Genomic DNA, 25,478 nt, shown 5'->3' with positions numbered 1-25,478 from the left:
AAAGGGTTACTGGGTTAGTACAGTGGAAAGGGTTACTGGGTTAGTACAGTGGAAAGGTTAGTACAGTGGAAAGGGTTACTGGGTTAGTACTGTGGAAAGGTTAGTACAGTGGAAAGGGTTACTGGGTTAGTACAGTGGAAAGGGTTACTGGGTTAGTACAGTGGAAAGGGTTACTGGATTAGTACAGTGGAAAGGTTAGTACAGTGGAAAGGGTTACTGGATTAGTACAGTGGAAAGGGTTACTGGGTTAGTACAGTGGAAAGGGTTACTGGGTTAGTACAGTGGAAAGGGTTACTGGATTAGTACAGTGGAAAGGGTTACTGGATTAGTACAGTGGAAAGGGTTACTGGATTAGTACAGTGGAAAGGTTAGTACAGTGGAAAGGGTTACTGGATTAGTACAGTGGAAAGGGTTACTGGATTAGTACAGTGGAAAGGGTTACTGGGTTAGTACAGTGGAAAGGGTTACTGGATTAGTACAGTGGAAAGGGTTACTGGATTAGTACAGTGGAAAGGGTTACTGGATTAGTACAGTGGAAAGGGTTACTGGATTAGTACAGTGGAAAGGGTTACTGGATTAGTACTGTGGAAAGGGTTACTGGGTTAGTACAGTGGAAAGGGTTACTGGATTAGTACAGTGGAAAGGGTTACTGGGTTAGTACAGTGGAAAGGGTTACTGGATTAGTACAGTGGAAAGGGTTACTGGGTTAGTACAGTGGAAAGGGTTACTGGATTAGTACAGTGGAAAGGGTTACTGGGTTAGTACAGTGGAAAGGGTTACTGGGTTAGTACAGTGGAAAGGTTAGTACAGTGGAAAGGGTTACTGGGTTAGTACTGTGGAAAGGGTTACTGGGTTAGTACAGTGGAAAGGGTTACTGGATTAGTACAGTGGAAAGGGTTACTGGGTTAGTACAGTGGAAAGGGTTACTGGATTAGTACAGTGGAAAGGGTTACTGGGTTAGTACAGTGGAAAGGGTTACTGGGTTAGTACAGTGGAAAGGGTTACTGGATTAGTACAGTGGAAAGGGTTACTGGATTAGTACAGTGGAAAGGGTTACTGGGTTAGTACAGTGGAAAGGGTTACTGGGTTAGTACAGTGGAAAGGGTTACTGGATTAGTACAGTGGAAAGGTTAGTACAGTGGAAAGGGTTACTGGATTAGTACAGTGGAAAGGGTTACTGGATTAGTACAGTGGAAAGGGTTACTGGATTAGTACAGTGGAAAGGGTTACTGGGTTAGTACAGTGGAAAGGGTTACTGGATTAGTACAGTGGAAAGGGTTACTGGGTTAGTACAGTGGAAAGGGTTACTGGATTAGTACAGTGGAAAGGGTTACTGGGTTAGTACAGTGGAAAGGGTTACTGGGTTAGTACAGTGGAAAGGGTTACTGGATTAGTACAGTGGAAAGGGTTACTGGATTAGTACAGTGGAAAGGGTTACTGGGTTAGTACAGTGGAAAGGGTTACTGGGTTAGTACAGTGGAAAGGGTTACTGGATTAGTACAGTGGAAAGGTTAGTACAGTGGAAAGGGTTACTGGATTAGTACAGTGGAAAGGGTTACTGGATTAGTACAGTGGAAAGGGTTACTGGGTTAGTACAGTGGAAAGGGTTACTGGATTAGTACAGTGGAAAGGGTTACTGGATTAGTACAGTGGAAAGGTTAGTACAGTGGAAAGGGTTACTGGGTTAGTACAGTGGAAAGGGTTACTGGATTAGTACAGTGGAAAGGTTAGTACAGTGGAAAGGGTTACTGGATTAGTACAGTGGAAAGGGTTACTGGGTTAGTACAGTGGAAAGGGTTACTGGGTTAGTACAGTGGAAAGGGTTACTGGATTAGTACAGTGGAAAGGGTTACTGGATTAGTACAGTGGAAAGGGTTACTGGATTAGTACAGTGGAAAGGTTAGTACAGTGGAAAGGGTTACTGGATTAGTACAGTGGAAAGGGTTACTGGATTAGTACAGTGGAAAGGGTTACTGGGTTAGTACAGTGGAAAGGGTTACTGGATTAGTACAGTGGAAAGGGTTACTGGATTAGTACAGTGGAAAGGGTTACTGGATTAGTACAGTGGAAAGGGTTACTGGATTAGTACAGTGGAAAGGGTTACTGGATTAGTACTGTGGAAAGGGTTACTGGGTTAGTACAGTGGAAAGGGTTACTGGATTAGTACAGTGGAAAGGGTTACTGGGTTAGTACAGTGGAAAGGGTTACTGGATTAGTACAGTGGAAAGGGTTACTGGGTTAGTACAGTGGAAAGGGTTACTGGATTAGTACAGTGGAAAGGGTTACTGGGTTAGTACAGTGGAAAGGGTTACTGGGTTAGTACAGTGGAAAGGTTAGTACAGTGGAAAGGGTTACTGGGTTAGTACTGTGGAAAGGGTTACTGGGTTAGTACAGTGGAAAGGGTTACTGGATTAGTACAGTGGAAAGGGTTACTGGGTTAGTACAGTGGAAAGGGTTACTGGATTAGTACAGTGGAAAGGGTTACTGGGTTAGTACAGTGGAAAGGGTTACTGGGTTAGTACAGTGGAAAGGGTTACTGGAGTAGTACAGTGGAAAGGGTTACTGGATTAGTACAGTGGAAAGGGTTACTGGGTTAGTACAGTGGAAAGGGTTACTGGGTTAGTACAGTGGAAAGGGTTACTGGATTAGTACAGTGGAAAGGTTAGTACAGTGGAAAGGGTTACTGGATTAGTACAGTGGAAAGGGTTACTGGATTAGTACAGTGGAAAGGGTTACTGGATTAGTACAGTGGAAAGGGTTACTGGATTAGTACAGTGGAAAGGGTTACTGGGTTAGTACAGTGGAAAGGGTTACTGGATTAGTACAGTGGAAAGGGTTACTGGGTTAGTACAGTGGAAAGGGTTACTGGATTAGTACAGTGGAAAGGGTTACTGGGTTAGTACAGTGGAAAGGGTTACTGGGTTAGTACAGTGGAAAGGGTTACTGGATTAGTACAGTGGAAAGGGTTACTGGATTAGTACAGTGGAAAGGGTTACTGGGTTAGTACAGTGGAAAGGGTTACTGGGTTAGTACAGTGGAAAGGGTTACTGGATTAGTACAGTGGAAAGGTTAGTACAGTGGAAAGGGTTACTGGATTAGTACAGTGGAAAGGGTTACTGGATTAGTACAGTGGAAAGGGTTACTGGGTTAGTACAGTGGAAAGGGTTACTGGATTAGTACAGTGGAAAGGGTTACTGGATTAGTACAGTGGAAAGGTTAGTACAGTGGAAAGGGTTACTGGATTAGTACAGTGGAAAGGGTTACTGGATTAGTACAGTGGAAAGGTTAGTACAGTGGAAAGGGTTACTGGATTAGTACAGTGGAAAGGGTTACTGGGTTAGTACAGTGGAAAGGGTTACTGGGTTAGTACAGTGGAAAGGACACTGCAGCTGCTCTCTGTCTGGGACACTGCAGCTGCTCTCTGCCTGGGACATTGCAGCTGCTCTCTGCCTGGGACACTGCAGCTGCTCTCTGCCTGGGACACTGCAGCTGCTCTCTGCCTGGGACACTGCAGCGGCTCTCTGCCTGGGACACTGCAGCTGCTCGATGCCTGGGACACTGCAGCTGCTCGATGCCTGGGACACTGCAGCGGCTCTCTGCCTTGGACACTGCAGCAGCTCTCTGCCTGGGACACTGCAGCAGCTCTCTGCCTGGGACACTGCAGCTGCTCTCTGCCTGGGACACTGCAGCGGCTCTCTGCCTGGGACACTGCAGCTGCTCTCTGCCTGGGACACTGCAGCTGCTCGATGCCTGGGACACTGCAGCTGCTCGATGCCTGGGACACTGCAGCGGCTCTCTGCCTTGGACACTGCAGCGGCTCTCTGCCTGGGACACTGCAGCAGCTCTCTGCCTGGGACACTGCAGCTGCTCTGTACCTTCCTGCTGTCTGATTCCCTTCCATCCTACAACAGGTAACACCTACACATTAATTAAACAGGAAAGTCACAATTTAAAAATGCAGATTTTGTCTTGGACATTTGATGGGAGAAATGACTGATGTACATACAGTTCATGATGATTGCCTAATCACACATATGACATTTTGGAAAGATGTGACCTTTTTAACCCTTCGAAACAGCCCCTATGATCCCTGAGTTTCAAGTCTTTACGTTAAGAACTGGCTGATTTACAGAGTGTTGAATGAGGTGTTTTTACCTAATTGCAGGTTGTGAAATCAAAACCACTTTTAGGGTAATTAAACCACTTCCGGTTGCTCCAGGAAGCTTAAACTCAACACAGATAATCCTCATAGAGGCCTGATGTATTGTGATTGAAGACAGTTTGATTTGGCATTCATAACCCACATAGGCTTCAGGTTGAAGTTAGGGGAATAGATTCCTATGGGGAGAGATGTCATTGTAAACCTTTAGAAGAAAACACCGTTTTCACTGTTAAGGGTTAATTCCACACGGTCAAGGTTAGGCTTGCGCAGATCGGGAGGACCTTAGGAACGTTCCTGTGGTTGAATTGTGTTTCTAGCCTCAATGGTTTTGCAGCTGTCACCCAAAAGCACCTCACATTTCAGTCAGGCTTCATTTTGGGCCTACTTTTTTTGCACGGTCGCTGCAGTCAGCCCGAGCGAGCTACGGTCATGTGGGGCATCTCCTTGAACTCGGCACGGCCTAGAGACTACGGTGATGCCATTTGCCAACACTTTTAGTGTTGATTTCAGTCTGTCCATTTGGTGATGTTTCATCACTGTTTAAACTTATTGGAAACTGACAAAAATCAGCGTCCATCAGTCAATAAGATATCATTCTGACACCAAACAGATACATACTGAGTCCAAACCCACTTTGTCCAACTCGTTTAGAAGCCAACTATCACATATTTCAGAGCAGGCCCAAAATTCACAGCGCCTTCTGTTAAAACCATAAAAAATAAAATAAACACGTAGTTACCTTCTAGCTGAGGGTCCAGTTCTGACATTATATGTAAGCCTAGCTGAGGCGACCCTGAATCCTGAGTTTCTGCTCGATAGGTCATTCGGAGCCCGAGCAGCGACCTTAGTGCTGAAAATTCACTTTTTCCGGGCATTGCAACGGGGTCCCTGAAAGAGCTATCGGACAGAAACATAAGGGTCTGTCTCTATGGGCCGAGGCAATTTCAATGCACCTAGTCTTCGGATTCTGGGACTTTTCTAAATGTTGTCATTTTCACGACGTTCAAAATTAATTTAAGTTATTGCAAATGGACAACGCTGTTTCTTGGCCTGAAAACCTTCTAGAGGTTCATAACTCACCGTGCACTATCGACTTAAGCTCTAGAACAGGTATATAGAGTTTCAGAGTTCTAGGTCTGACGGTTCTTGGATAGTTCGAACACAGGTAACTATTGCAGGCTCTGTGTGTCTGTAAGCCTCACACTGTGTCACTCCACATTGACTGTGTTTGTGTGTACAGAAAATCACAGAAATCACGTAGCGCTCCGGAACCCGCCTTAATGGATTCGCCTGAAAACGCCGCAACTGGATCTATAACTTTTTAAAAGAAAAATAACTTCTTTAACTTCTTTGGGATAGGGGGCGGTATTTTGACGTCCGGATGAAAAGCGTGCCCAAAGTAAACTGCCCAGATTGCAGTTCCTAGGGCTTCCACTAGATGTCAACAGTCTTTAGAAAGAGTTTCATGCTGGTTTTTGGAAAAATGAGGGAGAAGTTGTAGTTTTTCTATGTGTCTCCCATTTTGGCTGTAGTGTTTCCAAGCGCGTGGCCGAGAGAGCTCGTTCTTTTTGTTTATCTCTGGTAAAGACAATAACGATTCTCTGTCTTAAATTGTATCATTTATTAGCGTATTAGGGTACCTAAGGTTTGATTATAAACGTTGATTGACTTGTTTGAATAAGTTTATTGGTAACGTTTGGGATTCATTTTGTATGCATTTATAGGAGGGAAACCGAGTGGATTATTGACTGAAGCGCGCCAGCTAAACTGAGTTTTTATGGATATAAAGAAGGACTTTATCGAACAAGAGGACCATTTGTAATGTAACTGGGACCTTTTGGAGTGCCAACAGAAGAAGATCTTTAAAGGTAAGGCATATATTATATCGCTATTTCTGACTTGCGTGTCGCAACTCCCTGGTTGAAAATTATTTGTTATACATTTGTGTGCTGGGCGCTGTCCTCATGGTATGCTTTCGCCGTAAAGCCTTTTTGAAATCTGACACGGCGGCTGGATTAACAAGTTAAGCTTTATTTTGATGTACTGCACTTGTGATTTCATGAAAGTTAAATATTTATAGTAATTTAATTTGAATTTCACCGCAAGTTAACCATCACCAGACGGACTTTGTACAATTTCTCATAAATTACGACAGATAAATGGCTGGTTCTATTTTTCCTTACACCGTAGGTTTATGTACTTTGACGTGAAGCGGTCAAATTAGCGCTGTATCACTGTTTTCAGCCTTTAATCCCAGAAAATGGGCATCAACTCAGAGAGCTGTGGCCTCAACGCCATCTTATTTCTGGACTAAAAGCACATTTGGCCAAACCTGCACTCACCGAGTTTCGTCTTCGAAAGTCTTTTCCATTTACGAGAAACGGCCATGTCCGTTTGATGTTTTGTCCATTTGCAATAAGCAGCCAGTTGCCATCTGGTGGAATTTTCCAGTACAGCGGAAAAATTGTATTTTTTTATTTTTTTTTTACATTTTACAACGCCGAAACCAAATGTCCGAGATACTTTATTTGATGACTTCCCAGAAGATCGGGCCCTGGGGGACGATCTGAGGCCGTAGGCCTATTTTAATAACATCCGCGGACGTCTAGTAAGGGACCATACGTCTAGTAATACATTTGCAATATGGAGATCCTCATCAACCATACGGGAAATGCCACTCGCATCCCTTATGTAGGTAAATCTATTGCAATAACATGTAAAGGTATTGGCACCTTACCTGACTGTACTGAAGCGAGCTGAGCTGTGGTGCTGTAGACTAGTCCTGGCTTTGTGTACTGGAAGGCTTGTAGTGCTAAAATACCACAGGGAGGTTTCTAAATGTAATGTCTAGGGCCTATAATAAAACTCTGCCACTAGTCTCCACCTCGGAGTCAGATCAGCCCTGGCCCAAGGACTAGCCTCCACCCTTCTTGACTTTTCCCAAGAAAAAAGTACATACACTGTTTAAGCTCTTATTCGATCAAAATATGTTTAAAGTCATATGCTATTGAGCTTCTCCAAAGCATGACAAAATGTAATATTCAATAGTTTATCTTTCTGTATTTTCACTACAAAGGGGGGCGTCTCGCCTCAAGTTCCTTCAAAACATTCTAGGGTTTTAAATGTTCTTACTCATTGCCACAGTTAGTGTGTATATATATTATTATTTTGACATTTAATGTACATATACATATATATTATTTTGACAGTTTATGTGTGTAATATATATATATATATACACACACAAACTGTCAAAATAATATATATAGGAGCTCAAGAATTTCACTGTACTCTAATCACACCTGCAACCCTGTACATGTGACTATTAAACGCTTTAATCTAAATAATAAAAAAAAGTACAAAATATAATGAGCAAAAAAATACACCAATCCACTCAACGTTTTAGCAGACGCTTTCATCCAGAGGAAACGTTTTCGTACTGGTCCCTCATGAGAATCGAACCCACAACCCTGGCATTGCAAGCGCCATGCTGTAATGGTTCTATACATACATATCTAACAAGTAACATCTAACAATTGTGAAATTGTTCAATATTATTTGTTAAATATTACTGCACTGTTGGAGCTAGAAACACAAGCATTTCACTACACCCGCAATATCATCTGCTAAACATGAGTACGTGACCAATAACATTTATAGATGGTTCTGTAAGTGGTCCTAAGGGCTGTTCTGCTGGATAGAGCGTTGGATCTGCTTCTTCATCCACTTGTCTCGCCTCTGTGTTCTCTTCCCTTTATTCTTCTTCTTCTTCTTCTTCTTCTTCGCTCCCTGGCTGGAGGCGGGGTTAGCTGGCCCTGCCATCCCTTTACTTGGTCCCGGCTTCCCTGGTTCTCCAGCCCCGCCCTTCCTTGCCTGGGAGGACAGGAGAGAGGAGAGAGTAACTGCAATGGGAGCTGCTGGGGGGGCAGACTGGCCGGGCCAGTTTGTTGTATGAGAGGGGTGTGTTATGACAGAAACGTTAGGGTGTGTTAGAGGTTAGTGTGTTACCCTGAAGGCCTGTAGCAGCACAACAGACAACCCTGAGGGTGAATAAAATGTTTCAGATTCCATCTTTCCACCATGATAATACCCTTCCTGCTGTTGAGTATTTCTACAGCTAGTTATTAAAGCAACTTTTTGGGGGACCTGAACAAATCCACAGAAATGTCAGTTATAGTTCTGATATTGTCATTGAAAGCGAGTTGAAGAATGGGTTGATCTGTTCTGTGCTTTTTCAATGCACCGTTCTAAAGTTTTGTTTTTACGTCTTTTACTTTCGGTTTTTGGTCGCAGGTTCAGGAATGGCTGAAGAATTGAAACATTCGAGGGTAGCTGAAGGATGGGACTAAAAACAAACGATAACTATTGTAAAATATACTGTGTCTGTAACATGTATATAGTTATGTATAAACTGGAAGTAGAAGCCTGAGTGTTGTTGTCCATTAGTTTACTCCAATCAGGGGAGGGGTGGTAGGGTTAGGGGACAATAATAAAAGAAATCATACATAATATATATTTTTGAAATATTTTTAAGGGGATTGGAAATGCAGACAATTACATTGATGGAAGCCACAATCTATATGCAATATTAAGCTCATCCACCCCTACATGTTTTTAACAAACATTCTCTACACTACTTGCTTGCTGTCACAAACTGAAAGTAGAACTAATAGAATTTTAGCAACCAGGAAACATATATATTTTTTCCAATTAATATTTCAAAAGCTAGTAACTATATATATATATATATATAAAGTATTCAGAGCCCTTTTTCCACATTTTGTTACGTTACAGCCTTATGCTGCAATGGATTAAATTGTCCCCCCCCCCCACAATCTACACACAATACCCCATAATGACATCACAATACCCCATAATGACATCACAATACCCCATAATGACATCACAATACCCCATAATGACAAAGCAAAAACATGTATTTAGAAATGTTTGCAAATGTATAAATGTAAAAAAATATATATTATATATATATTACATTTACATAAGTATTCAGACCCTTTACTCAGTACTTTGTTGAAACACCTTTGGCAGCGATTACAGCCTTGAGTCTTGGGTATTTGTATTTATTATGGATCCTCATCAAGCCAGCAGATTCTCTTTCAGCAAAATGAAGGCAGACCATTTTAAAAACATTACAATACATTCACAGATGTCACAACACACTGTGTGCCCTCAGGCCCCTACTCCACCACTACCACATATCTACAACACACTGTGTTCCCTCAGGCCCCTACTCCACCACTACCACATATCTACAATACACTGTGTGCCCTCAGGCCCCTACTCCACCACATATATACAATACACTGTGTGCCCTCAGGCCCCTACTCCACCACATATCTACAGTACACTGTGTGCCCTCAGGCCCCTACTCCACCACTACCACATATCTACAACACACTGTGTTCCCTCAGGCCCCTACTCCACCACATATATACAATACACTGTGTGCCCTCAGGCCCCTACTCCACCACATATCTACAGTACACTGTGTGCCCTCAGGCCCCTACTCCACCACTACCACATATCTACAACACACTGTGTTCCCTCAGGCCCCTACTCCACTACCACATACAGTGTTTGGAGGACAAAGAATGCTGAGTTGCATCCAAAGAACACCATACCTACTGTGAAGCATGGGGGTGGAAACATCATGCTTTGGGGCTGTTTTTCTGCAAAGGGACCAGGACGACTGATCCGTGTAAAGGAAATAATGAATGGGGCCATGTATCGTGAGATTTTGAGTGAAAACCTCCTTCCATCAGCAAGGGCATTGAAGATGAAACGTGGCTGGGTCTTTCATCATGACAATGATCCCAAACACACCGCCCGGGCAACGAAGGAGTGGCTTCATAAGAAGCATTTCAAGGTCCTGGAGTGGCCTAGCCAGTCTCCAGATCTCAACCCCATAGAAACTCTTTGGAGGGAGTTGAAAGTCCGTGTTGCCCAGCGACAGCCCCAAAACATCACTGCTCTAGAGGAGATCTGCATGGAGGAATGGGCCAAAATACCAGCAACAGTGTGTGAAAACCTTGTGAAGACTTACAGAAAACGTTTGACCTGTGTCATTGCCAACAAAGGGTATGTAACAAAGTATTGAGATAAACTTTTGTTATTGACCAAATACTTATTTTCCACCATAATTTGCAAATAAATTCATTAAAAATCCTACAATGTGATTTTCTGGATTTTTTTTCTCATTTTGTCTGTCATAGTTGAAGTGTACCTATGATGAAAATTACAGGCCTCTCTCATCTTTTTAAGTGGGAGAACTTGCACAATTGGTGGCTGACTAAATACTTTTTTGCCCCACTGTATCTACAACACACTGTGTGCCCTCAGGCCCCTACTCCACCACTACCACATATCTACAACACACTGTGTTCCCTCAGGCCCCTACTCCACCACTACCACATATCTACAATACACTGTGTGCCCTCAGGCCCCTACTCCACCACATATCTACAATACACTGTGTGCCCTCAGGCCCCTACTCCACCACATATCTACAGTACACTGTGTGCCCTCAGGCCCCTACTCCACCACATATCTACAGTTCACTGTGTGCCCTCAGGCCCCTACTCCACCACTACCACATATCTACAGCACACTGTGTTCCCTCAGGCCCCTACTCCACCACTACCACATATCTACAACACACTGTGTTCCCTCAGGCCCCTACTCCACCACTACCACATATCTACAACACACTGTGTGCCCTCAGGCCCCTACTCCACCACTACCACATATCTACAACACACTGTGTTCCCTCAGGCCCCTACTCCACTACCACATATCTACAATACACTGTGTTCCCTCAGGCCCCTACTCCACCACTACCACATATCTACAATACACTGTGTTCCCTCAGGCCCCTACTCCACCACATATCTACAATACACTGTGTTCCCTCAGACCCCTACTCCACCACTACCACATATCTACAATACACTGTGTTCCCTCAGGCCCCTACTCTACTACCACATATCTACAATACACTGTGTTCCCTCAGGCCCCTACTCCACCACATATCTACAATACACTGTGTGCCCTCAGGCCCCTACTCCACCACATATCTACAATACACTGTGTGCCCTCAGGCCCCTACTCCACCACATATCTACAATACACTGTGTTCCCTCAGACCCCTACTCCACCACTACCACATATCTACAATACACTGTGTTCCCTCAGGCCCCTACTCCACCACTACCACATATCTACAATACACTGTGTTCCCTCAGGCCCCTACTCCACCACTACCACATATCTACAATACACTGTGTTCCCTCAGACCCCTACTCTACTACCACATATCTACAATACACTGTGTTCCCTCAGGCCCCTACTCCACCACATATCTACAATACACTGTGTGCCCTCAGGCCCCTACTCCACCACATATCTACAATACACTGTGTGCCCTCAGGCCCCTACTCCACCACATATCTACAATACACTGTGTTCCCTCAGACCCCTACTCCACCACTACCACATATCTACAATACACTGTGTTCCCTCAGGCCCCTACTCCACCACTACCACATATCTACAATACACTGTGTTCCCTCAGGCCCCTACTCCACCACTACCACATATCTACAATACACTGTGTGCCCTCAGGCCCCTACTCCACCACATATCTACAGTACAACATCTATGTGTACGTGTGTGTAGAGTGTGCATGTTATCGTGTGTGTGTATGTTTGTGTTGCTTCAGTCCCCGCTGTTCCATAAGGTATATTTCTATCTGTTTTTTAAATCTAATTTTACTGCTTGCATCAGGTACTTGATGTGGAATAGATTTCCATGTGGTCATAGCTCTATGTAGTACTGTGCGCCTCCCATAGTCTGATCTGGACTTGGGGACTGTGAAGAGACCTCTGGTGGCATGTCTTGTGGGGTATGGATGGGTGTCTGAGCTGTGTGCCAGTAGTTCAAACAGACAGCTCTGTGAATTCAACATGTCAATACCTCTCATAAATACAAGTAGTGATGAACTCAATCCCTCTTCCACGTTGAGCCAGGAGAGATTGACCTGCATATTATTAATATTAGTTATCTGTGTACTGTACATCCAAGGACCAGCCGTGCTGCGCTGTTCTGAGCCAATTTCAATTTTCCTGAGTGCCTTTTTGTGGCACCTGACCACACGACCTGTCAGTTGACCAGGTGCAACAAAACCAGGGCCTGTAGGACCTGCCTTGTTGATAGTGTTGTTAAGAAGGTAGAAACTAGGGCCTGTAGGACCTGCCTTGTTGATAGTGTTGTTAAGAAGGTAGAAACTAGGGCCTGTAGGACCTGCCTTGTTGATAGTGTTGTTAAGAACGTAGAAACTAGGGCCTGTAGGACCTGCCTTGTTGATAGTGTTGTTAAGAAGGTAGAGCAGCGCTTTATTATGGACAGACTTCTCCCCATTTTAGCTATTGTTGTATCAATATGTTTTTACCATGACAGTTTACAATCCAGGGTTACTCTAAGCAGCTTAGTCACCTCAACTTGCTCAATTTCCACATTATTTATTACAAGATTTAGTTAACGATTTGTCCAAAATACAATGCTTTTAGTTTTAGATATGTTTAGGACTAACATTCCTTGCCACCCATTCTGAAATTAAGTGCAGCTCTTTGTTGATTAAGTGTTGCAGTCATTTCAGTCGCTGTAGTAGCTGACATGTATAGTGTTGAGTCATTCGCATACATAGACACACTGGCTTTACTCAAAGCATGTTATTAGTAAAGATTGAAAAAAGTAAGGGGCCTAGACAACTGCCCCGGGGAATTCCTGATTCTACCAGTAAGGGGCCTAGACAGCTGCCCTGGGGAATTCCTGATTCTACCAGTAAGGGGCCTAGACAACTGCCCTGGGGAATTCCTGATTCTACCAGTAAGGGGCCTAGACAGCTGCCCTGGGGAATTCCTGATTCTACCAGTAAGGGGCCTAGACAGCTGCCCTGGGGAATTCCTGATTCTATCTGGATTATGTTGGAGAGGCTTCCATTAAAGAACACCCTCTGTGTTCTGTTAGACAGGTAACTCTTTATCCACATTATAGCAGGGGGTGTAAAGCCATAACACATATGTTTTTCCAGCAGCGGACTATGATCGATAATGTCAAAAGCCGCACTTCAGTCTAACAAAACAGACCCCAGAATCTTATCATCAGTAATTTGTGTAAGTGCTGTGCTTGTTGAATGTCCTTCCCTATAAGCGTGCTGAAAGTTTGTTGTCAGTTTGTTTACTGTAAAATAGCACCGTATCAGGTCAAACAATTTTTTCAAAAAGTTTACTAAGTGTTGGTAACAGGCTGATTGGTCGGCTATTTGAGCCAGTAAAGGGGGCTTTACTATTCTTAGGTAGCGGAATTACTTTTGCTTCCCTCCAGGCCTGGGGGCACTGCACTTTCTAGTAGGCTTAACCTCTATGGGCTAGGCGGGACGAATTCGTCCCACCTACGTAACAGCCACTTGAAGCCTGTGGCGCGATTTTCAAAACCTTAAAAATCCTATTACTTCAATTTCTCAAACATATGACTATTTTACAGCTATTTAAAGACAAGACTCTCGTTAATCTAACCACACTGTCCGATTTCAAAAAGGCTTTACAACGAAAGCAAAACATTAGATTATGTCAGCAGAGTACCAAGCCAGAAATAATCAGACACCCATTTTTCAAGCTAGCAGATAATGTCACCAAAACCCAGAAGACAGCTGAATGCAGCACTCACCTTTGATGATCTTCATCAGATGACAACCCTAGGACATTATGTTATACAATACATGCATGTTTTGTTCAATCAAGTTCATATTTATATCAAAAACCAGCTTTTTACATTAGCATGTGACGTTCAGAACTAGCATACCCCCCGCAAACTTCCGGGGAATTCGCTAACATTTTACTAAATTACTCACGATAAACGTTCACAAAAAGCATAACAATTATTTTAAGAATTATAGATACAGACCTCCTCTATGCACTCGATATGTCCGATTTTAAAATAGCTTTTTGGTGAAAGCACATTTTGCAATATTCTAAGTACATAGCCCAGGCATCACGGGCTAGCTATTTAGACACCCGGCAAGTTTAGCACTCACCATAATCATATTTACTATTATAAAAGTTTGATTACCTTTTGTTGTCTTCGTCAGAATGCACTCCCAGGACTGCTACTTCAATAACAAATGTTGGTTTGGTCCAAAATAATCCATCGTTATATCCGAATAGCGGCGTTTTGTTCGTGCGTTCCAGACACTATCCGAAATGGTAAAGAAGGGTCGTGCGCATGGCGCAATTCGTGACAAAAAAAATCTAAATATTCCATTACCGTACTTCGAAGCATGTCAACCGCTGTTTAAAATCAATTTTTACGCCATTTTTCTCGTAGAAAAGCGATAATATTCCGACAGGGAATCTCCTTTTCGGCAAACAGAGGAAAAAAATCACAAAGGCGGGGGCGGTCGGGTCACGCGCCTAAGCCCAGAGTCCCTTGATCGGCCACTTGAGAAAGGCGATAATGTGTTTCAGCCTGGGGCTGGGATGACGACATTCTGTTTTTTCCCGGGCTCTGAGCGCCTATGGACGACGTAGGAAGTGTCACGTTAGAGCAGAGATCCTTAGTAAAAGATAGAGATGGAAAAGAAGTTCAAGAAATGGTCAGACAGGCCACTTCCTGTAAAGGAATCTCTCAGGTTTTGACCTGCCATTTGAGTTCTGTTATACTCACAGACACCATTCAAACAGTTTTAGAAACTTTAGGGTGTTTTCTATCCATATGTAATAAGTATATGCATATTCTAGTTACTGGGTAGGAGTGGTAACCAGATTAAATCGGGTATGTTTTTTATCCAGCCGTGTCAATACTGCCCCCTAGCCCTAACAGGTTAAATTGAAAATATGGCAAATAAAAAAGTGGCAATATCGTCCATTAATATCCTCAGTAATTTTCCATCCAAGTTGTCAGACCCCGGTGGCTTGTTGATAGACAACAACAAAAAAGCACCTCTTTCACAATCACTTTACGGAATTCAAAATTCCAATTCTTGTCTTTAATCATTTGGTCAAATATACTTGGATGTGTAGTGTCAGCATTTGTAGCTGGCATGTCATGCCTAAGTTTGCTTATCTTGCCAATGAAAAACAAATGAAAGTAGTTGGCAATATCAGTGGGTTTTGTGATGAATGAGCCATCTGATTCAATGAATGATGGAGCTGAGTTTGCCTTTCTTCCCCAACATGTCATTTAAGGTGCCCCAAAGCTTTTTAACCGTCATTCTTCATGTCATTTATCTTTCTTTCATAGTGTAGTTTCTTCTTTTAACTCAGTTTAGTCACATGATTTCTCAATTTGCAATAAGTTTGCCAATCGGTTATGCAGACTTATTTGCCATTGATTTAGCCTCATCCCTCTCCATAAAATGTTTCAATTCCTCCTCAATCCACTGGAATTGAACCGTTTTTACAGTCATTTTCTTAATGGATGCTTATTAGTAACTGGAATAAGCAATTACATAAATGTGTCCAGTGCAGCGTCTGTTTGCTCCTCATTACACACCATGGACCAATACATTCTTTACATCAACAATATAGGAATCACTACAAAACTTCTTATATTACTTCTTATACACTATATTTGGCCAAGCCTTAAATGTTGTTTTCCTAGATATGGTTACTATATTATGACCACTACATCCGATGGATCTGTATACTGCTTTCAAGCAAATTTCTGCAGCATTAGTAAAGATGTGATCAATATATTTAATTCCTGTGCTGTTTGTAACTACCCTGGTAGGTTGACTGATTACAGGTGCTGGTTACAGTTTGACGCTTTTCTTGAGTGGGCAGCATGATGAGAGCCAGTCAATATTTAAAATCACCCAGAAAATATACCTCTCTGTTGATATCGCAAACATTATCAAGCATTTCACATGTTATTCAGATACTGACTGTAAGCACTTGGTGGTGTGTAGCAGCTTCCCACCAGAATGGGCTTTAGGTGAGGCAGATGAACCTGCAGCCATATTACTTCAACAGTATTTAACATGAGATCGTCTCTAAGCTTTACAGGAATGTGGTTCTGAATACAAAACAGCAAGATCTCCACCATTGGCAATTCTATCTTTTCTGTAGATGTTATAACCTTGTATTGCTACCACTGTATCAAAGGTATTATCTAAGTGAGTTTGAGATAGTCAGAATATGAATGTGATCTGTTACATGCAAGTTATTGATTTCATGAACCTTGTTTCTTAAGCTACATATGTTAACTGTTCTGCCTGCGGCTATGGAACCCTGACCTGTTCACCGGACGTGCTACCTGTCCCAGACCTGCTGTCCCAGACCTGCTGGAACCCTGACCTGTTCACCAGACGTGCTACCTGTCCCAGACCTGCTGTCCCAGACCTGCTGGAACCCTGACCTGTTCACCGGACTGTTTTGAACTCTCTAGAGACAGCAGGAGCGGTAGAGATACTCTCAAAGATCGGCTATGAAAAAGCCAACTGACACTTACTCTTGAGTTGCTGACTTGTTGCACCCTCGACAACTACTGTGATTATTATTATTTGTCCCTGCTGGTCATTTATGAACATTTGAACATCTTGGCCATGTTCTGTTATAATCTCCACCCGGCACAGCCAGAAGAGGACTGGCCACCCCTCATAGCCTGGTTCCTCTGGTCTACTCAGTACAGCCAGAAGAGGACTGGCCACCCCTCATAGCCTGGTTCCTCTCTAGGTTTCTTCCTAGGTTTTGGCCTTTCTAGGGAGTTTTCCTAGCCACCGTGCTTCTACACCTGCATTGCTTGCTGTTTGGGGTTTTAGGCTGGGTTTCTGTACAGCACTTTGAGATATCAGCTGATGTAAGAAGGGCTATATAAATACATGTGATTTAACGTGGGCTATTTTGAGCACTTTTCTTCTGGGATGCTTGCTTGTTTTCATTGCTGCAGACTGTTTTTTGGTGCCCTTCCCAGATCTATGCCTCAACACAATCCTGTCTCGGAGCTCTACGGACAATTCCTTTGACCTCATGGCTTGGTTTCTGCTCTGACATGCACTGTCAACTGTGGGACCTTATATAGACAGGTGCATTCCTTTCCAAATCATGTCCAATCAATTGAATTTACCACAGATGGACTCCAAGTTGTAGAAACAGAAGGACAAGTAATGAAGTCACTGAAACCCTTAACAAAGAGTTGCAGTCGGTTGTGGAATGGGTGGCCTGTAATAAACTGGTCCTGAACATCTCTAAAACTAAGAACATTGTATTTGGTACAAATCCTCCCCTAAGTTCTAGACCTCAGCTGAATCTGGTAATGAATGGTGTGGCTGGTGAACAAGTTGAGGAGACTAAATTACTTGGTGTTACCTTAGATTGTAAATTGTCATGGTCAAAACATATAGGTTAAATGGTTGTAAAGATGGGGAGAGGTCTGGCCGTAATAAAGAGATGCTCTGATTTTTGACACCACACTCCACAAAGCAAGTTCTGCAGGCTCTGGTTTTATCTTATCTTGATTGTGGTCCAGTGCTGCAAGGAAACATCTAGTTAAGCTGCAGCTGGTCCAGAACTGAGCGGCACGTTTTGCTCTTCATTGGGATCAGAGGGTTGATATTAATACTATGCATGCCGGTCTCTCTTGGCTAAGAGTTGAGGAGAGACTGACTGCATCACTTATTCATTTATAAGAAACATTAATGTGTTGAAAATCCCAAATAGTTTGCATAGTCAACTTACGCACAGCTCTGACACACACTTACTGCATTGATACGTAGGCTACATTTGCCTTTCTAAAAATGTATGTAGTTCTGTTCTTGTCTAATGATGTTCAGTATTATTTTTTAACCTTTATTTAACCAGGTAGGCTAGTTGAGAACAAGTCCTTTATTTAACCAGGTAGGCTAGTTGAGAACAAGTTCTCATTTACAACTGCGACCTGGCCAAGATAAAGCAAAGCAGTTCGACAAAAACAACAGAGTTACACATGGAATAAACAAACATACAGTCAATAACATAATATATATATATTTTTTAAGTCTATGTACAGTGTGTGCAAATGAGGTGAGATAAGGGAGGTAAGGCAATAAATAGGCCATAGTGGCGAAACAATTACAATTTAAACACTGGAGTGATAGATGTGCAGAAGATGAATGTGCAAGTAAAGATACTGGGGTGCAAAGGAGCAAGATAAATAAATAATGTCATTCTGTGTTATGTTTCATGTTTTGTGGAAAAGTAGCTGCTGCATTTGCAACAGCTAATGGGGATCCTAATAAAATACCAAATCTCTGCAGCACTCCACCAATCAGGCCTTTATGCTAGAGTGGAAAGATGGAAGCCACTCCTTAGTAAAAGGCACATGACAGCCGGCTTGGAGTTTGCCAAAAGGCACCTAAAGACTCTCTGGTCTAATGAAACCAAGATTGAACTCTTTGGCCTGAATGTCAAGCGTCACGTCTGGAGGAAACCTGACACCATGAAGCATGGTGGTGGCTGCATCATGCTGTGGGGATGTTTTTCAGTGGCAGGGATTGGGAGACTAGTCTAGTTCATCTTCCAACAGGACAATGACCCGAAGCACACAGCCAAGACAACGCAGTGGCTTCGAGGCAAGTATCTGAATGTCCTTGAGTGGCCCAGCAAAAGCCTGGACTTGATCCGGATCCAACATCTCTGGAGAGACCTGAGCTGTGCAGCGACGCTCCCCATCCAACCTGACAGAGCTTGAGAGGATTTGCAGAGAAGAATTGGAGAAACTCTGCATTTGCATGTGCCAAGCTAGTAGCGTCATACCCAAGAAGACTTGTAATCACTGCCAAAAGGTGCTTCAACAAAGTACTAAGGGTCAAAAGTTTGGACACACCTACTCATTTAACGGGTTTCCTTTACTTTTGCAATTTTCTACTTTGTAAAATAATAGTGAAGACATAAAAACTATTAAAAAAAACATATAGAATCATGTGTTAAACAAATCAAAAATATATTTTAGATTCTTCAAATTAGCCATCCTTTGCCTTGATGGCAGCTTTGCACACTCTCGGCATTCACTCAACCAGCTTCATCTGGAATGCTTTTCCAACAGTCTTGAAGGAGTTTCCACATATGCTGAGCACTTGTTGGCTGCTTTTCCTTCACTCTGCGTTCCAAACAAACACTCTCATCCCAAACCATCTCAATTGGTTTGAGGTTGGGTGATTGTGGAGGCTAGGTCATCTGATGCAGCACACCATCACTCACCATCTTGGTCAAATAGCCCTTATACAGCCTGGAGGTGTGTTGGGTCATTGTCCTGTTGCAAAACAAATGATAGCCCCACTAAACCTAAAACAGATGGGATGGCGTATAGCTGCAGGATGCTGTGGCAGCCATGCTGGTTAAGTGTGCCTTGAATTCTAAATAAATCATAGACAGTGTCACGAGCAAAGCACCCCCACACCATCACACCTCCTCCTCCATGCTTCACGGTGGGAACCACACATACGGAGATCATCCGTTCACCTACTCTGCATCTCACAAAAACACGGCGGTTGGAACCAAAAATCTCAAATTTGGACTCAGACCAAAGGATTGTTTTCCACCGGTCTAATGTCCATTGCTCATGTTTCTTGGCCCAAGCAACTCTCTTCTTATTGGTGTCCTTTAGTAGTGGTTTCTTTGCAGCAATTCGACTATGAAGGCCTGATTCACACAGTCTCCTCTGAACAGTTGATGTTGAGATGTGTCTGTTACTTGAACTCTATGAAGCATTTATTTGGGCTGCAATTTCTGAGGCTGGTAACTATAATCAACTTATCCTCTGCAGCAGAGGTAACTCTGGGTCTTCCTTTCCTGTGGCGGTCCTCATGAGAGACAGTTATATCATAGCACTTGATGGTTTTTGCGACTGCACTCAAAGTTCTTAAAGTAATGATGGACTGTCGTTTCTCTTTGCTTATTTGAGCTGTTCTTGCCATAATATGGACTTGGTCTTTTACCAAATAGGGCTATCTTCTGTACAACACAACTGATTGGCTCAAACAAATTAAGAAGGAAAGAAATACCACAAACTAACTTTTAACAAGGCACACCTGTTAATTGAAATGCATTCCAGGTGACTACCTCATGAAGCTGGTTGAGAGAATGCCAAAAGTGCCTTGATGACAGCTTTGCACAAAGGGTGACTACTTTGAAGAATCAAAAATCAAAAATATATTTCATTTGTTTAACCTGTTAGGGCTAGGGGGCAGCATTGACACGGCTGGATAAAAAACATACCCGATTTAATCTGGTTACCACTCCTACTCAGTAACTAGAATATGCATATACTTATTACATATGGATAGAAAACACCCTAAATTTTCTAAAACTGTTTGAATGGTGTCTGTGAGTATAACAGAACTCAAATGGCAGGTCAAAACCTGAGAGATTCCTTTACAGGAAGTGGCCTGTCTGACCATTTGTTGAACTTCTTTTCCATCTCTATCATTTACTAAGGATCTCTGCTCTAACGTGACACTTCCCACGTCGTCCATAGGCGCTCAGAGCCCGGGAAAAAACAGAATGTCGTCATTCCAGCCCCAGGCTGAAACACATTATCGCCTTTCTCAAGTGGCCCATCAAGAGACACTAGCTTATGCGCGTGACCCCGACCGCCCCCGCCTTTGGGATTTTTTCCTCTGTTTGCCGAAAAGGAGATTCCCTGTCGGAATATTATCGCTTTTCTACGAGAAAAATGTCGTAAAAATTGATTTTAAACAGCGGTTGACATGCTTCGATGTACGGTAATGGAATACTTAGAATTTTATTGTCACGAATTGCGCCAAGCGCGTGACACTTCTTTACTATTTCGGATAGTGTCTGGAACGCACGAACAAAACGCCGCTATTCGGATATAACGATGGATTATTTTGGACCAAACCAACATTTGTTATTGAAGTAGCTGTCCTGGGTGTGTATTCTGACGAAGACAACAAAAGGTAATGACATTTTTATAATAGTAAATATGATTATGGTGAGTGCTAAACTTGCCGGGTGTCTAAATAGCGAGCCCGTGATGCCTGGGCTATGTACTTAGAATATTGCAAAATGTGCTTTCACCAAAAAGCTATTTTAAAATCGGACATATCGAGTGCATAGAGGAGGTCTGTATCTATAATTCTTAAAATAATTGTTATGCTTTTTGTGAACGTTTATCGTGAGTAATTTAGTAAAATGTTAGCGAATTCCCCGGAAGTATGCTAGTTCTGAACGTCACATGCTAATGTAAAAAGCTGGTTTTTGATATAAATATGAACTTGATTGAACAAAACATGCATGTATTGTATAACATAATGTCCTAGGGTTGTCATCTGATGAAGATCATCAAAGGTGAGTGCTGCATTTAGCTGTCTTCTGGGTTTTGGTGACATTATATGCTGGCTTGAAAAATGGGTGTCTGATTATTTCTGGCTTGGTACTCTGCTGACATAATCTAATGTTTTGCTTTCGTTGTAAAGCCTTTTTGAAATCGGACAGTGTGGTTAGATTAACGAGAGTCTTATCTTTAAATGGCTGTAAAATAGTCATATGTTTGAGAAATTGAAGTAATAGGATTTTTAAGGTTTTGAAAATCGCGCCACAGGATAGCCGTGGCTGTTACGTAGGTGGGACGAATTCGTCCCGCCTAGCCTAGAGAGGTTAACACTTTTTTGGTTACTTCATGATTCCATATGTGTTATTTCATAGTTTTGATGTCTTCACTATTATTCTACGATGTATAAAAATAGTAAAAATAAAGAAAAATAAAGAAAAACCCTTGAATGAGTAGGTGTGTCAACTTTTGACTGGTACCGTATGCAAATGTATAAAAAAAAATCTGTTTTTGCTTTGTCATTATGGGGTATTCTGTAGTTGGATTAAATAGTTTTTTTCCTCATCAATAAGGCTGTAGCGTAACAAAATGTGTAACGAGTCAAGGGGCCTGAATACTTTCCGAATCCACTGTGTTGCCATTTTGACGATTCTATATGTATACTGATTCGTTCCTGCGATTCTATATGTATACTGATTCGTTCCTGCGATTCTATATGTATACTGATTCGTTCCTGCGATTCAATATGTATACTGATTCGTTCCTGCGATTCTATATGTATACTGATTCGTTCCTGTGATTCTATATGTATACTGATTCGTTCCTGCGATTCTATATGTATACTGATTCGTTCCTGCGATTCTATATGTATACTGATTCGTTCCTGCGATTCTATATGTATACTGATTCGTTACTGCTATTCTATATGTATACTGATTCGTTCCTGTGATTCTATATATATACTGATTCGTTCCTGTGATTCTATATGTATACTGATTCGTTACTGTGATTCTATTGCAGATTCCTCCTCCTCTCCCCTGTAACTATTCCCCAGGTCGTTGCTCTAAATGAGACTCTGTTCTCAGTCACCTCACCTGGTGAAATAAGGGTTCGTTAAATGAAAATATGTCTGGTGAAGAGAGACAGAGAGCATATTGATCAGTCATGGAAATAAAAAACGTCGGCTCTCTATTTAAAAAGAAGCTGAAGAACGAGCTATAGGATTACATGGGTTTTATTATTTGTATTAATTGATACTTGGTATTGGTATAATATCATGCCAAAATAATATTGCGATATGTAACTATCATTGTTTTCCCCCTCTCACATCTGTTGTACCTTCTGTCTATGCTGCAGGTCTGGTTGGGGGTTAGGGGTTAAGACTAGGGGTTAAGGTTACCTTGTGTTGCTGCAGGTCTGGTTGGGGGTTAGGGGTTAAGACTAGGGGTTAAGGTTACCTTGTGTTGCTGCAGGTCTGGTTAGGGGTTAAGATTAGGGGTTAAGGTTACCTTGTGTTGCTGCAGGTCTGGTTGGGGGTTAGGGGTTAAGACTAGGGGTTAAGGTTACCTTGTGTTGCTGCAGGTCTGGTTAGGGGTTAGGGGTTAAGACTAGGGGTTAAGGTTACCTTGTGTTGCTGCAGGTCTGGTTGGGGGTTAGGGGTTAGGGGTTAAGACTAGGGGTTAAGGTTACCTTGTGTTGCTGCAGGTCTGGTTGGGGGTTAAAACTAGGGGTTAAGGTTACCTTGTGTTGCTGCAGGTCTGGTTGGGGGTTAGAGTTAGGGGTTAAGACTAGGGGTTAAGGTTACCTTGTGTTGCTGCAGGTCTGGTTAGGGGTTAAGACTAGGGGTTAAGACTAGGGGTTAAGGTTACCTTGTGTTGCTGCAGGTCTGGTTGGGGGTTAAGACTAGGGGTTAAGGTTACCTTGTGTTGCTGCAGGTCTGGTTGGGGGTTAGGGGTTAAGACTAGGGGTTAAGGTTACCTTGTGTTGCTGCAGGTCTGGTTGGGGGTTAGGGGTTAAGGTTACCTTGTGTTGCTGCAGGTCTGGAGGGGGGAAGGTACAGGGTGGCCGGCTGTGTTTCTGGTGGAAGGGTAGGACCAGCGTGGGGTCCAGCGGTACCCAGGGTACAGGGCCGAGGGCAGAGGGAGGGGGCACGCTGCTATGGGTCTGCTGCAGGTCATAGGCCTCTCGGACAATCCTCCGCCCCTCCACTGCCTTGAAGATGGTTACGAAGGGCTCCCCTGCCTTATGACCAATCAGATAGTGGCCCTCGGATAACCTATAGACACACGGATCAGATAGTGGCCCTCAGATCACCGAAAGACACAATTGTGTGAGGGGTAGGAATGGGAGGATTTCTCCATTCCCTTCTCAGGCCGTTGTATTGGGCAGTTCAAATGGTGAGAAATGCCTCAGTCCCCGGAGTAAAAACTTTACAGTACAGGGCATCAATAAGCTGCTGCCAAACATTTGAAACAGCATCAGGAAAGTGAGGCCATGATAGTTCATGTGTGAATTCAAAGACATTATGAAGGGCAGCTGAATATGGATTTTAAAGAACTGGTTGGGTCTCTGCTTGACACCAACAGACGCCCCATAATATCTGTCCCTCTGCCCTCCCTAAATCGTGGCACTGAACGGTTCAGCAGACTGTTAGCCCTCCATAACTGGCTACCAGACTATTACAGCTCTGTGGGTGGAACATTTACTGACTATTCTGATACCTTCTGGTAAACAAAGCTCCTTTATAAGGAGGATGGGATCCACCCAAATCATTTGTGTTCCTGGATCCTTTCACAGCATTATAAGGCTGCGTTGAGACAATGACTTATCAATGACCCCGAGCCCAGCTCAGCTAATCCCTACCAATGTGTCGCTGAGTTTTCATAACGCTTCAGCAAATGTACATGATCCTAGGGGCATTGGAAGATACAATGTAAGTAACCTAATTTATGTCCACCTGAATGCCACTGCTGATCCCATGGCTATTTTATGCAGTAATCAACCTCTTCACTCTCATCATTCAGTTAGGCCTCATTTAAACTATATTGTGAAGTACATTTTTGCTCCTGAATTTATTTAGGCTTGCCATAACAAAAGGGTTGAATGCTTATTGACTTTAGACATTTCAGCTTTATTTATTTTTTTAATTAATTTGTAATTTTTTTTTTATCTAATTCCACTTTGACATTATGGGGTAATACTGTGTGTAGGCCAGGAAAACACAATCCCAATTTAACCCAGTTTAAATTCAGGCTATAACACAACATTTGAGGGGGAAAAGTCAAGGGGTGTGAAGACTTTGAAGGCACTGTATCATATTAATTAAATATTGAAATCATTTCAAATGCCCATCCCTGAAACTACACTAGGTGATGATGGGGCAGTAAGCGAAAGATCGCTGGTTCCAATACAAGGTGAAAAAGCTGTTCATGTGCCCTTGAACAAGTCACTTAACCCTAATTTGCTCCAGGGACGCCGTACTACTATGGCTGACACTGTAAAACAACATATTTCACTGCATCTATCCGGTGTGTGACAATAAAATAAAATGAATGTTACACTATAATAAAAGGTTAGAAGACATTACCCCACCTTTACACCTTTAGCAAGTCAACTCACCAGTAAGAGGAAGTCAACTCACCAGTAAGAGCAAGTCAACTCACCAGTAAGAGGAAGTCAACTCACCAGTAAGAGGAAGTCAACTCACCAGTAAGAGGAAGTCAACTCACCAGTAAGAGGAAGTCAACTCACCAGTAAGAGGAAGTCAACTCACCAGTAAGAGGAAGTCAACTCACCAGTAAGAGGAAGTCAACTCACCAGTAAGAGGAAGTCAACTCACCAGTAAGAGGAAGTCAACTCACCAGTAAGAGGAAGTCAACTCACCAGTAAGAGGAAGTCAACTCACCAGTAAGAGGAAGTCAACTCACCAGTAAGAGGAAGTCAACTCACCAGTAAGAGGAAGTCAACTCAC

At 42.8% G+C, this 25,478-nt stretch overlaps 1 protein-coding gene across 3 annotated transcripts in view; it reads right to left on the bottom strand.

Moving 5' to 3' along the window:
- Positions 1 to 7,125: 7,125 nt before the first annotated feature.
- Positions 7,126 to 25,478, bottom strand: part of ice2 (interactor of little elongator complex ELL subunit 2) — a 68,818-nt gene continuing 50,465 nt past the window's right edge. For 2 of the 3 annotated variants that reach the window (XM_045706170.2, XM_082968239.1), the window contains 2 exons: positions 23,531 to 23,783; positions 7,126 to 8,035 (listed from right to left, as the gene is read on the bottom strand). In XM_045706170.2, the coding sequence (XP_045562126.2) occupies positions 7,841 to 8,035; positions 23,531 to 23,783 (448 nt within the window). In that variant the 3' untranslated portion in view covers positions 7,126 to 7,840. Of the gene's footprint in view, positions 8,036 to 16,879; positions 18,903 to 23,530; positions 23,784 to 25,478 lie in introns of those variants that run through there. The other variant, XM_082968238.1, reaches the window with a different exon arrangement.

This window comes from Salmo salar, chromosome 23 (genome assembly GCF_965601325.2).
Source record: "Salmo salar chromosome 23, fSalSal1, whole genome shotgun sequence".
NCBI lineage: Eukaryota > Metazoa > Chordata > Actinopteri > Salmoniformes > Salmonidae > Salmo > Salmo salar.
The sequence above is the reverse complement of the archived record's forward strand: the minus strand, read 5'-3'. Positions and strand labels throughout refer to the sequence as shown.